The 13,843-nt window shown below is 47.8% G+C and overlaps 1 protein-coding gene across 2 annotated transcripts in view; it reads right to left on the minus strand.

The window, feature by feature from the left end:
- Nucleotides 1-10,164, minus strand: part of Uevld (UEV and lactate/malate dehyrogenase domains) — a 35,476-nt gene extending 25,312 nt beyond the window's left edge. The window contains exons 1-4 of one of the 2 annotated variants that reach the window (XR_007830898.1): nucleotides 9,989-10,164; nucleotides 5,065-5,149; nucleotides 3,750-3,815; nucleotides 644-807 (exon numbers count right to left, since the gene is read on the minus strand). Coding sequence is in view for 1 of the 2 variants with exons in the window: in XM_051148567.1 (XP_051004524.1) it covers nucleotides 644-807; nucleotides 3,750-3,815; nucleotides 5,065-5,149; nucleotides 9,989-10,030 (357 nt within the window). In the remaining variant the exon portion in view is untranslated. The remainder of the gene's footprint in view (nucleotides 1-643; nucleotides 808-3,749; nucleotides 3,816-5,064; nucleotides 5,150-9,988) is intronic. The other variant, XM_051148567.1, reaches the window with a different exon arrangement.
- Nucleotides 10,165-13,843: the final 3,679 nt, after the last annotated feature.

Genomic DNA, 13,843 nt, shown 5'->3' on the forward strand with positions numbered 1-13,843 from the left:
CCTAGCACACATGCACGCATGCACGCACGCACGCACGCTCATCAGCTACACAAAGCACACTATGGATTAAATAGAGCATGATCAACTTACAGAAAATTTAAAAGTATCTATATGTAACATAAAAATCGTTAATAGGCAGGAACTAGGAAACAGGTCCAGTGTTTTGCTAACAGCTTTTTTGTGTACCCCCCTAAGTGGCAAATGGTAATAAGACAAGGAGCAGCAGCAGCAGCTCACAGGCCTAGAGAAGGTGGCTGCACAGACTGATGCTCTCCGGGTTCTGGAACATCAAAGACTCAGGAGAGTTCAATTTCAAACTGTTTCTAAAGATCACGTGAGGTATGTCATGGAAAGATTACCCTCTGAAAGGTGTGGGGGCATTTTAGTTCCAGCACTCAGGAGGCAGAAGCAGCAGATCTCTATGAGTTCAAGGCCAATCTGGTCTACACAGTGAGTTCCAGGACAGCCAGGGCTAATAGTTAAGATTCTTGTGTCAACATCAAAACATCAATAAGTAAGTGAGACGAGGAGGGGGGGAGAGGGGGGAGGGGGAGAAAGGAAGATGTAATACGTTCACTTGTACTACCAAGATGAAAGACAAACATTCAGAAAAATAAAGCAAAGAAAATCCGCCCTGACTTACATGGCTCCAGTTCTGGAGATAGGGCAAGTATATCCTGCCTTTGGCATCCACATGTTTCCCAACTGAGATTTCCATGTTTGCAGTTGGCTTCAAGAAGCAAATGGGTGGAGCAAAAGGGTGGGAATCCAAAATCCAGAGGCGAATGGGGATGTTGTATGTATTACCTATTTGAGACAAAATAAACAATCACGACACATCCGCACTGTACGTATGATGTGGCTGGATGGCGTTTTTAGAAACAGAGCCAGGCATGGAGGCAAAAACTTACAGTTCTGCCTAATGGTGCTGGGGCGGGTGACTGTAAGTTTGAAGCCAGTCTAGACAACACTGAGACCCAGTCTTAAAATAAAAGGGGCTGAGACATAGCTCAGCGGTAGAGCCTTTGCCCAGTGTGCGTGAGGCCCTGGTTCCGTTCTGAGTACCGGAATAAAAGGAAGGAAGAGGTATCTCCCTCCTGGCTGCCTGCCGGCGTCCTCGTCCTCACTTGGATTTCCTGTCGGGCAAGTAGCTTGTCTGAAGCTCTTTGCTTATCATTAACTCTGCACAGCACAGCAAACCACGTGGGAGGAGGGGACAGAAAGGAAGGCACCTGCACACGCCTTTAATCCCAGCACTCGGGAGGCAGAGCCAGCCTGGTCTACAAAGTGAGTCCAGGATGGCCAAGGCTACACAGAGAAACCCTGTCTCGAAAAACCAAAAAAAAAAAAAAAAAAGAAAAAAAAAAAAGAAAGGAAGGCACCTGACTGCACGCTCTTCGCTCTTCCACTGTTGTGACGACAGGTCAGAGGTAAACAGTTCTCTTCTGCGCTGTAACTGTTTCCTCATTATGCCGTCTTTCTACTAAAAGCTACTTTTCTCATCTTGCTTCCTCCCCACTAAGCACGTGACTACACGTTTTATAAGCAGGGAAAGCGCTTGGCCATATCCCTCATGAGTCGCTTGCAAACTAACTGAGTCTAGACAACATTTCTTCAAAGCTTCCACTGCAATGCTAATATGCAACCAGGACAGGAATTAACACATTAGTGACAGGTTAAAACCTGGCAATGTGCCAGTTTTATATTGGCCTTTCTCAGAACATCCCGTGTGGCTTTAGCCTAAGTGTTTACAAGGTGGGTATGCGCACAACCCTGTCAGTTGGCCCAGAGAAGACCCTATAACTACAAAACTACACAGCATAAAGTGACCAATAAGCAGGAAGATACACCATCACATTCCTCCAAAAGGCAGTTACTGGCCGATGGTGAAAAGGCTGGAGCACGGTTTTTGTTTTTTGTGGGGTTTTTTTTCGGGGGGGCGGGGGGACACAACCATCTATACTGTCATCTGATGCCCTCTTCTGGTGTGCAGGTGTACAAGCAGGCAGAGCACTCATCTACATAAAATAAAATCTTAAAAAAAAAACGATAAAACTGAAATCAGAGGAGTAATAAGAATTATTCTTGCCAGGCATAGTGGCGCACGCCTTTAATCCCAGCACTTGGGAAGCAGAGGCAGGTGGATCCTTGTGGGTTCGAGGACAGAGTAAGTCCAGGACAGCCAAGGCTACTCAGAGAAACCCTAGCTTGAAACACACCCTCACCGCCCCCCCCAAAACAGAATTATTCTCTTGCCTCAAACTGACTTAGCTGGATCAGTCTCCCTGCCCCTCTTCCCTTTCCCTTCCCTCCTAACAACATCTACCCCAGGAGCCGCAGAGCACAATGACTCAGAGGTGTGAGTGACGCTCGCTCGGACAGCCTCAGCTCTGACTGAGACCAGGGCAGGAGAGAAGTAAGGAAAGCGAAGTCGGTGATCTCTGCCTCAAAGCCAAGACTCGCACCTTCACTCGCGGGCTCGGCACACTTGTGATGGAAGGTCACTGATGCTGGGGAGACGGGGGTCAGGGAGGCTTGCCGTGGCCTGGAGACTAACGTACGGAAACGCCTGATATATAAAGAACCTTTCTTTCCAAAGAGTTTTCTCCCTACCCGACTTGAATGCCCGAGGCCCTCTTCGTGCACTGACTCTTCCAATGCCTGTGGAGTTCATTTACCCCTATGCCTTCCAGTCAGTAATGACGTAACTAACTCATGAGAAACGCATGCTGATAATTGCTAGGCAGCATTACTCATTGTGCATTAGTCATCCTCGGCTTCCTCTGTCTGGCATGACCTGGATGTGAACGAAGGACATTTTGTTTTGTTTGAGACACAGTCTTAGTATGTAACCTCGGTTGCTATTTGACTAAACCCAGGATTACAAATGTCCCCTTCACACACAGCAAGAGCAAATGTTTAATGGTGGAACTATGGGCACTACTTAAAAAAAAAAAGTGTATGTGTGTGTGTGTGTGTATATTGTTTGTTTTGTTTTTTGAGACAGGGTTTCTCTGTGTAGCCTTGGCTGTGCTGGACTTGCTCTGTAGACCAGGCTGGTCTCGAACTCAAAGCGATCCATCTGCTTCTGCCTCCTGAGTGCTAGGATTGAAGGCGTGTGCCACATGCTCGGCTCAGAGAAATATTTTGAAAACAGAGCTTTGCTGGTGTTTTTCAGATGATATTATAAAAGCAATCTTTTACTATACCAAAGGTCTCAGTGTTGAACAGTAAGTAGGGAATGATGAAGAGACAGTTGATGATTTTTTCCCTTTCTTTTTGAGTAAATCCTTACTGTATCAACCTGTCACTAAACTCAAAAATGTAACACTAGCTGTGTTCGCTCAGTCACATGACCAGGCTAAGATTCACTTTTACCTACAGAACAGGTAGAGTGCTACATCCCAGAGAAGGAGCAAGAGGACAAGCATGACGTCACTAGGAAACCACAGGACTCTGGCACTCGCTACTGAGAGCCAGGCTGTGTCTCCCGAAGCCTGTGTCTCTGTGCCATGCTCTCTTCTGCCCTCAGAACCCACTGGCTGTGGAGACACTATTTGACAAGTATTTGTTAAACGGAATTAACATGGCTGTAGGCCATTCTCAACACATGCAGGATCCAGCCGGATCTAGTAAGGGCCTGAGCAGACCGGGGTATATGTGAAAACACTTTCAGAGCGATGTGCACCAGGAATTTAGTGAGCTGCCTCAGCGGAGATGCCCCACGTTCCCTCGGCTTCTGTACTTACCCTGGTACATCACAGGAATAGTACCAGTGAAATTTAGCAGGTCTTTTTGGGAAGTATCTTTGAAAACTGGAAGACAAAGTTACAAAACATCAGTCGGAATTAGAGAGAATAGTAATCAAAGCATGTGACACCGAAATGTCAAAATAAATAGATAAAAATTTTATAAAGTGTAAGAATACAAAACTTTGGCACTGAAATCCAATTTGAAGCCCCCCTTCCTCCTTTTTTTTTTTAGTTTTTGACACAGAGTTTCTCTGTGAAGCCTTGGCTGTTCTAGAACTCACTCTGTAGACCAGGCTGGCCTTGAACTCAGAGATCCACCTGCCTCTGCCTCCCAAGTGCTATTTCTGTTTTTTTGTTTTTGGTGTTCTTCAGGTTGATTGCTTGAGACACGGTTTCTCTGTGTAACAGCCCTGGCTGTCCTAGACTAGCTTTGTACACCAGGCTGGCCTCAAACTCACAAGCCTGCTTCTGCCTGCCTCCCAAGTGCTGGGATTAAAGGTGTGCATCAACATGCCAGGCTCCACCTTCCTTTCTCAAGAGCTATGTAACTTGCCAGGCATGATGTCCTACACTTGTAACCCCAGCACTTGAGAGGTGGAGGCAGGAGGACTGCCTTGAGTTCAAGGCGAGTTTATGCTATATTATGAGAGCCAGAGGTACAGATCAATCCTGTCTCAAGACCACAGAAGGGAGGACTGGAGCTCTGTTAGTAGAGTATCTGGATAGTGTGCAGGAAGCCGTGGCACCAACCCCCATCACCAAAGAAAGCAGGGAATGACAGTGCCTGCCTGTAATCTCAATCCTCAGGAGGAGGAGGATCACAAGTTCTGAGATTCAAAAAAGAAAAATAGCCGGGCATGGTGGTGCGCACCTTTAATCCCAGCACTTGGGAGGCAGAGGCAGGCAGATCACTGTGAGCTCAAGGCCAGCCTGGTCTGCAAAGCAAGTCCAGGACACCCAAGATAACACAGAGAAACCCCTGTCTCGAAAACAAAAACAAACAAACAAACAAAGAAAACAAAAACAAAAACCACCACCACCACAACAACCAAAAATAATAATACTTTGGAAGCTCTTTTTTTGTGTGGTTTTTTTTTTTTGAGGCAGGGTTTCTCCGTGTAGCCCTGGCTTTTCTGGACTCACTCTGTAGACCAGGCTGACCTCGAACTCAGAGATCCGCCTGCCTCTGCCTCCCGGGTGCTGGGGTTAAAGGCGTGTGCCACCACAGCCTGGTGCAACCTGGAAGCTTTTTAGGCCAAATAATTAGTAACGCACACCATGCAGCAAGGACTAGAGGGGAGGCTACGCATACCGTAGGTGTCCATGGAGTATCTGAAGTGTGGGAAAAACTTGTTCACGTTCTTCAGCTCTTCCACAGTCAGATCCCTGAACTTGTACTGAAACGAGAGGACGGGGCACAGAATGAAAGCTAAGCTATGAACACGACTGTAAATCTGCAGCAGGCCAGGCCCTGGGCAGCAGGACCAAGCACTCCACCACTGCAAATCCTGTTGCCAGGGTTTCACCTTACGGTGCAGGCGGGCCTCAAGCTGGCCACCTCCCTGCCTTCGCCCCCTAAATGCTAGGAACAGGCGATCATCACTAAGGCTTTCAGATCTAATCTTTTTAAAACCATGGTGCTAAGGCGTAAGTAGGGTTTCTAACAGCTCTGTCTTATTTAGTAAAATGAAATCCAGAGAATCCACACATTTTACTAAGTCAGATACCAAGTGAAGCAGTGAACCCTGAGCTTAAATTAACCCCAAGCCCCAGGCCTCGGTTAGTTCAATCCAAATGACTCCAAATACCGCCCCCTACCGAAAGCCTATGGGACAGCACAAGATAAACCATTCATTTCTATTCAAGATAGCTACTTCTCTTTTAAAAACTTAACTAAATTTTAGTGTATCTATTTAATGTAGGTATGTATTTGTGGGTGCACATGTGGAGGACAGAGGACAATTTGCAGGAGTTGGGGTTCCCAGGATCAAACTCAAGGTTGTCCTGCCTGATGGCAAGTATCTAACATCCTGGCAGTCACTAGAGACACCTTGACTTTCCCCTCCTGCCTCTAGCCTGTACCCTGGACTACAAAGCGGAAGTGATCACAAGCAAGATTTGTAGCATGAACCACCCCTTCCTGTCTTTCTCTGTGCTCTTGCCAACACTGTCATGTAACTACAATCTTACCTGCAAGGAGAGATAATACCCACACCCTAGACTCCCGATGAGGGTTAGTGAAAAGAGGCAAGCCGGGTGGTGGTGGCCCATGCCTGTAATCCCAGCACACGGGAAGCAGAGGCAGGAGGACTGCTGTGAGTTCGAGGCCAGGCTGGTCTACAAAGCAAGTTCAGGACAGCCAAGGCTATACAGAGAAACCCTGTCTTGAAAAACAAAACAATGGCCCAATGGCCGGGTGTGGTGCAGCACGCCTTTAATCCCAGCACTCGGGAGGCAGAGGGAGGTAGATCGCTGTGAGTTCGAGGCCAGCCTGGTCTACAAAGTGAGTCCAGGATGGCCAAGGCTACACAGAGAAACCCTGTCTCGAAAAACCAAAAAAAAAGGAAAAAGAAATGAAAGGCGGCAAGTCTATCAATATCTTGAAAACAGAATAAAACTACTTGGATACAAGCTCAGAAAGGCAGAAGAGTGATGTTGAAAGCCTAACACTGCTGGAAGAAATAAAGTGGAAAGCCGTTTTAAATGGAGGGAGTTCCTGAGTTTGTGGCTCTAAAACCATCACGATAGTAAGATTCAGCATAATCCCTTAGGGAAACTTCAGCTGTTTTAATTGTTTTTTGTTTTTTGTTTTTGATTTTTCGAGACAGGGTCACTCTGTGTAGCCTTGGCTGTCCTGGACTCACTTTGTAGACCAGGCTGGCCTCGAACTCACAGCGATCCGCCTGCCTCTGCCTCCCGAGTGCTGGGATTAAAGGCGTGCACCACCACGCCCAGCTCTCAGCTGTTTTAAAATAAAAGTCTGACTGGGCAGTGGTGGCGCACACCGTTGATGCTAGCACTCGGGAGGCAGAGGCAGGCACAGCTCTGTGAGTTCGAGGCCAACCTGGTCTACATGTGAATTCCAGGACAGCCAAGGCTACACAGAGAACCCTGTCTGGGGGAGGCGGGGTAGCGAAGTCTGAAACTGGGCTGGAGGTGTATCTAAATGTTAAACGCATTCATTTGGGATAGCTAGGGGGCCTGGTTTCTGTCTGCAATGGTACAGACACACTTCACCACCAAACTGCAATTAATTCGGAAATTCATGAGACTTGCAACAGCCAAAATAATCTTGAAAATGAACAACAAAAAAAAAAAAGGGAAATCACAGCATAATCAAGGTACAAACTATAATCAACATGAGACAGCAGTAAGTGCTGGGGAGATGTGGGGAAACCAGAACTCCCCCCACCCGTCTGCACTGCTGTGTATGACACAGCTGCATTGGAAAATGGTCTCAGAGTTGCTCAACCAGCCAGGGGTGGTTTTGCTCCATAAGCCTTTGATCCCAAGCACTCGAGAGGCAGAGGTAGCAGAATCTTGGCCAGTTTGAGGCCAACCTGATATAGATAAAGAGTTCCAGGACAGCCTGGGAACAAAATGAGACCCTGTCAAAAAGCAAAAAGAAATAAATAAATGAATAAGTAAATAAAAACAAAAGGCATGTAGACTGGTGAGATGGCTCGGTGGTTACCAGCACTTAATACTCCTGCAGAGGACCTGGGGCTCAGTACCCACACAAAACAGCTCAAAACCTCCTGTACCTTTGCTTGCAGAGGCTCTGACATCCTCTTTTGGCTTTCAGGAGCACAGAGTATATGAATGCACACACATACACATATGCCTATATAAAAACAAACCTTTAAAAAAATGGAATGTTAGCTGGCCGTGGTGGCTCACGCCTTTAATCCCAGCACTCAGGGAGGCAGAGGCAGGTGGATCATAGTGAATTCGAGGCCAGCCTGGTCTACAAAAGCGAGTCCAGAACAGCCAAGATAACACAGAGAAAGCCTGTCTCCAAACCCCCCCGCCAAAAAAAAGGAATGTTATGGCTGAGGGCTGAGGATAATAGTGGTAGAGTGGCTGCCTAATTCAAGGCCTTATAGTCAATCCCTAGTGTCTGTCTGTCTGTCTGTCTCTCTCTCTCTGTCTCTCTCTCTCTCACACACACACACACACATTGGCTCCATTGGCAACATCTAAAAATTACTAACATTCACATTAAATACATGTTTTTTTTGGTTTGGTTCGGCTTTTTGAGACAGGGTTTCTCTGTATAGCCCTGGCTGTCCTGGACTGGCTTTGTAGACCAGGCTGGCCTCAAACTCACAGCGATCTGCCTGCCTCTTAAATGCATGTTTTAAGATGAACCCCCCCCCACAAAGATGACCCATCCAGGACTAGAATACAGTAACCAGAGAAGCAGAGTTTGTTTTTGTTTTTTAAATCCACATTATAGAACACTTGGGTTGTTTCTGATACCTCATTTTTATAAATAATTCTAGAAACATTGCTCCACCAGGGTATGGTGCACTCACTCCCTGAAAGAGACAGAGGCAGAGGAGTAATCCTACTTTTCTTTTTACTCTATTTTATTTTTTGTATTTTAAGATAGGGTCTCCTGTCGGGAGCCATTTTTTGAAGTGCTTAACAGAAGCAGGCCAGAGGACTTACGACCTTGGCTTGCAGACTCTCACACTGCCTTGAGGACTTAGCAAGATACTTGTGTTGGTTAAGAAGGTTTATTATTAATTCCAGGTCAGGACGGAAAGCTTGATGTAACTCTAAAATTTGAAAAGAAGTCTAAGCATATACACAACTAAAGTAATTGGTAACTTTTGTTTCTGTTCCCAGAATCCTCTGGTTCACACAGATGAATGCTGTATAAAAGCTCTGAGAGAAATAAACTCGGGGCTACGGTATTTACTGTTAGTCCTCCCGAATACTTGTCTCTTTTTTCTTATCTCTTTTGCTCTGTCTTTTCCTATATCTTTTTTGTCTTCTCAGTCTCTTGCCCCGTATCCAGGTACTGGTCTATACTGTGCAGAGCAGGCTCTGGCAGGCTCGTTACTAGGCCTGGTTGTCCAGGAATTCACCGTGTAGACCAGGCCTCAAATCCACCAAGAGCTGCCGGCTTCTGCCTCCAGAGTGCCGGGATTAAAGACCGCTACCACCACATCCAGCTTCTTTTTCTTTTTCCTTTTTCAGTTTTTCGAGACAGGGTTTCTCTGTGTAGCCTTGGCTGTCCTGGACTTGCTTTGTAGACCAGGCTGGCCTCGAACTCACAGAGATCCGCCTGCCTCTGCCTCCCCAAGACAGGTGTGTAGCCTTGCCTGTCCAGGACTCCCTTTGTTGACCAGGCAGACCTCAACCTCACAGAGTGGTAGGTACAACCAAACTCTATCGACCTAGTAACTGTAAGCTAAACCACTTGTATCAACTACATACACGACTTCAATCTTGGAGCTCTTAAAACTCACGGGTGTAAAAACTGTCCGGCCTCCCCACCCACCCCCCCAAAAAAAGAGACGCCCCAGTGCCCAAGAAAATCAGCAGATGATGGCTCTTCCAGGGAAATGTCAACCACCAAGATCACTTAACAAGGTAACTTCTGAGCCCCCACCCACCCACCCGACCCCCCCCCCCGCCACCGCTGCAAGTGGGCGGGAGTCAGGAACGCTGAGCATGCAGCGGGGGTGGGGGGTAGGGGTGGGGGAGGGAGATGCAGGTGAGACTTGAAGGTGGGAGAAAGGAGCCCTCCACCTTCCTACAGTAAACCTCTGAGCCGGCCTGCACTGGCGTCGGCGAGGTTTCTCATTGAGAGCATCTACAATGTGGCCGCACGGCTAAGATGAGAGGAACTGAGAAACAACAGCACAGGGTACAGTCACAGGCGCTCCGGGAGGAAGCACTGTGGACAATCGCTTTCACAGTGTGACAACCCGGACTCCTCAAAGCAGGTGGAGGGAGCCACATGCAGGGAATAACTCATTCAAGGGGGCGGGAGGGGAGCGGCGCCGCCAGCCTGTGACCCCAGCACCGGGAGGCTGCAGCGGCAGGAGGATTGCCGCGACTTCCAGACCAGCGGGGGGCAACAGTTATGAGTGGATGTGTCAAGACAGCAATTTAGGAAAAAGGATTTGGGAGGGGAAGGGGGCCACGGAGGGGCAACGCGCGGCGACGAGAACGCTGGCTCCCGCCCAGCCCGCCGCCCGCCGCCCGCCGCCCGCCCGCACCTTGCTCAGCAGCCGCCTCACGCCCTCACAGTCGAACTCCATGGTCCACAGGGATCTGTTCCTCCCCGGCAGTCACCACGCCTTCTCCGGAACCCGTGGTGGACGGAGGCCGCGGAGGCCCAAACTTCCACTTGGCGGACTTCAGGTGGGATGCACGCCCAGCCCAGGCCCCAGAGCCCACGCAACTGCAGCGCCCGGCCCCGCCTCGCCCCGTCCTGCCCGCTCCTTCCACTCCGCCTACTCCGGTGGGTTCTGCGCCCGCGCTTCGCCCGGAGGTTAACTGCACTCCGGAGCTCCCTGGACCGCAGCGCTCTGCGAGGCGGAAAAACACAGCCAGCTTCCAGAGAGAAGTTTCTTTAGGAAGAACCAATGAACAAACCGGTGCAAGCAACAAGCGAGTTTCCGGAAATACTGGAATTCAGCCCAGGAAGGGCGTGGGGCAGGGGCGGGAAGGGGATCATCAAAGACAAAAATTGTAGCATGATGCTCATCCAAATAGATTTGGATGTTCAAAAACCAAAGTTTCGCCGGGCGACGGTGGTGCACGCCTTTAATCCCAGCGCTCAGGAAGTGGAGGCCGGTGGATCTGTGAGCTCGAGGCCAACCTAGTCAATAAAGAGAGTTCCAGGACAGCGAGGGCTACACAGAGAAACCCTCCCTGTCTCTAAAAACCACTAATTAATGTCAGAGTAGACAGGGAGGAGTCTAGTGGAGTCTTGAAAGATAACCCAGCTAGGGAGGCTGATAAAACCGAAAAGCCGAGTGCGGTGGCACACGCCTGTAATCCCAACAGAGGCAGGCGGGTCGGTGTGAGTTCAAGGGTAGCCTGGTCTACAAAGTGAGTCCAGGACAGCCAGAGCTACATAGAGAGACCCTGTCTCGAAAAAACAAACAAAAAAGACTGAAAGGCTAAGATGTCAGGAAAAAGGAAAAAGTCCCCTCGTTTATTTAGATCTGATTAACTTCTATTAAGAGTCAAGAATTTCGACAGAGGCCTAGAGAGTGAGCTCAGCGGTTCAGAATCCCTTGCTCCTCAAGAGGACATGAGTTCGATTCTCAGCAGCCACAGGGCAGCCATCTGTGACTCTAGTTGAAGAAGTTCTCCTGCCCTCTTCTGGCCTCCGCGGCCACTGCATGCACACGGTGCGGTTATGTGCATGCTTGCAGGCAAAACATGCACAAATAAATTAAAAAAAAAAAAAAAAACAATAATTTTGACACAACTGACCCAAAACCAAATACACAGAAATTAGACTCCCTTTCCTGACAAGCGCCACCAGCAAGATTATTAAAGTGGCTAGTAAGCTATGCTTAGGATCAAAACATGTCAACCTTGTGTGACCTATACATGGCAAAACGGCTTTCAGTATTTTGATCCACGCCTACACGTTACACCTCATAAATCACCTTATCACTTACCCTGGAAGAATTCTATGAGGAATTAAGTATACTACCACATTTAAACACCAATCGTGTAGCTCATCCTCCTTAAGCCATAGAACAAGTGTACCTTGCGTTTTTTTGCTGTAATAAACTATCTTTTTCATTCTAATGTCTCCTGAAACTCTTGTAGAGCAGCAGTCAGGATCCCTACTGCCCCTGAGGTGAGGGTCCCCCAGCTTCGAGCTAGCAAAATCCATCTTCAAGACAGGGTTTCTCTGTGTAGCCTTGCCTGTCCTGGACTCACTTTGTAGACCATGCTGGCCTCGAACTCACAGAGATCTGCCTGCCTCTGCCTCTCTGAACGCTGGGATTACAGGCGTGCACCAACACACCCAGCATGTGTGTGTGTGTGTGTGTATGTGCACATGCATGCAAAACCTATCTTTGTTTCTTTCGTAGTGCACCCAAAATAATTAGTTAGAAATGCAAATTCCTGAGCCTAACGAGATGGTTCAGTAGTTATGTCAATTGTTACTCTGGCTCTAGGAGTGTAGGACATCTCTGGACTTGTAAGGCACCTGCACTCATGTGCACAGGCACACAAATATTTAATTTAATTTTTTTTTTTTAAATATTTAATTTTTAAAATGTGAAATGCAGGTGGGGTGAAGCGATGGCTTAGCTGTTAAGAACAGTTGCTGCTTTCGCAGAGGAACAAGGTTCCATTCCCAGCACCCACACAACAGCTCAATACTGTTTGTAACTCCAGCTTCGGGGCATCCGATGCCCCCTTCTAGCCTCCTCAGACACCAGGCTGTTGGGGTGACTCACAAATATTGCAACCTTGTGTGATGTTAGTGTTCTGTGGAATTCTTTCTGTCCACCAGAAGAATGAACTGGCTCAGCTCTGAGCCACAGGGAGAACTCTGTTGATACTGAGCTTAGCTCTGTGATAAGCAGTTTGATATATACATATGCATTTGTGTGCATATATAAAGGAAGAGTGATTTAATGTGATTGAACATTTTTTTTTAAAAATATTTATTTATTTAGGGATGGAGAGATGGCTAAGTGGTTAAGAGCCCTGGCTCTTCTTCCAAGGGACCTGGGTTCAATTCCCAGCACCTACATGGTGTCTCACAACTGTCTGTTAATTCCAGTTTCAGGGAAACCAATGCCGTCTTCTGGCCTCTGTGGGCACCAGGCATGAGAGTGGTGTACATGCAGGGCAAGGTGGCGCACACCTTTAATACCAGCACTTGGGAGCCAGAGGCAGGTGGATCACAGTGAGTTTGAGGCCAGCCTGGTCTTCAAAGTGAGTTCAGGACAGCCAAGGCTACACAGAGAAACCCTGTCTCGAAAAACAAAACAAAAGTGGTGTACAGACATGCATGCAGACAAAACACCCATACAGATACAGATACAAATAAAATAGAAAAAGATGTATTCGTTTTTATGCATGTGTATATGCCTGTGTGAGTGTATATGTACCATGTGTGTGGCAAGTGCCCTCGAAAGGCAGAGGGCATCAGAGCTCCTGGAATTGGAGTTGTAAGCATGTATGAACCATTGGATATGAACACTAGGAACCAAACCCTGGTCCTCTGCTGAGCCATCTCTCCAGCCCCAGAAGCCTGACATACTCTTGATCCCATAACTCTACTTTTTTAAGATCTATCCCAGGGGCTGGAGAGATGGCTCAGAGGTTAAGAGCACTGGCTGCTCTTCCAAAGGTCCTGAGTTCAATTCCCAGCAACCACATGGTGGCTCACAACCATCTATAATGAGATCTGGTGCCCTCTTCTGGTATACATATAGGCAAAACACTGTGTATATATGATAAATAAATGAATCTTTAAAAAAAAAAAATCTATCCCAGAGATGTAGTGGCACCCCCCTGGATTGCTGTGAGTTCCAAGCCAGCTACAGATACATAGTCCCTGTTTTGGGGGGGAGGGGGCAGGGAAAGGGCCTGTTTTATAGAAGTAAATGTACTTACTGAAGATGGGAGGCTGGAGAGAGTCCAGTGAGTTGAGTGCTTGCTGCACAAGCATCAAGGACCTGAGTTCGGTCCCTAGAACCCACTTAAAGCAGCCAGGCTTGGCAACCTGCTCTTGTGATGCCAATGCTGGGGTAGGAGGATGCAGGCAGGCCCTTGGAGCTTCATGACTAGCCAGTCTAGGCCAACCAGCAAGTTCCAGGAACTCAATGAGAGATCGTCTCAGAAACAAGAAGGTGGATCTCCATCATGCACGTGTGGTGTAGAGGGATTTTCGAGTAGCAACGTGGCTACTCGAGCTGGAATACACACACACACACACACACACACACACACACACACACACACACACACCTTTAATCCCAAACACTGAAGGTAAAGTTAGTTTGTTCAAGAAAGAGCCTATGTTTGAAAGGGATGTCTACTTGAGTGGCAGACAAAGTGATGAATCAGAGAAAGATTTGACAGAATGA

This window comes from Acomys russatus, chromosome 7, assembly GCF_903995435.1.
Source record: "Acomys russatus chromosome 7, mAcoRus1.1, whole genome shotgun sequence".
Taxonomy (NCBI): domain Eukaryota; kingdom Metazoa; phylum Chordata; class Mammalia; order Rodentia; family Muridae; genus Acomys; species Acomys russatus.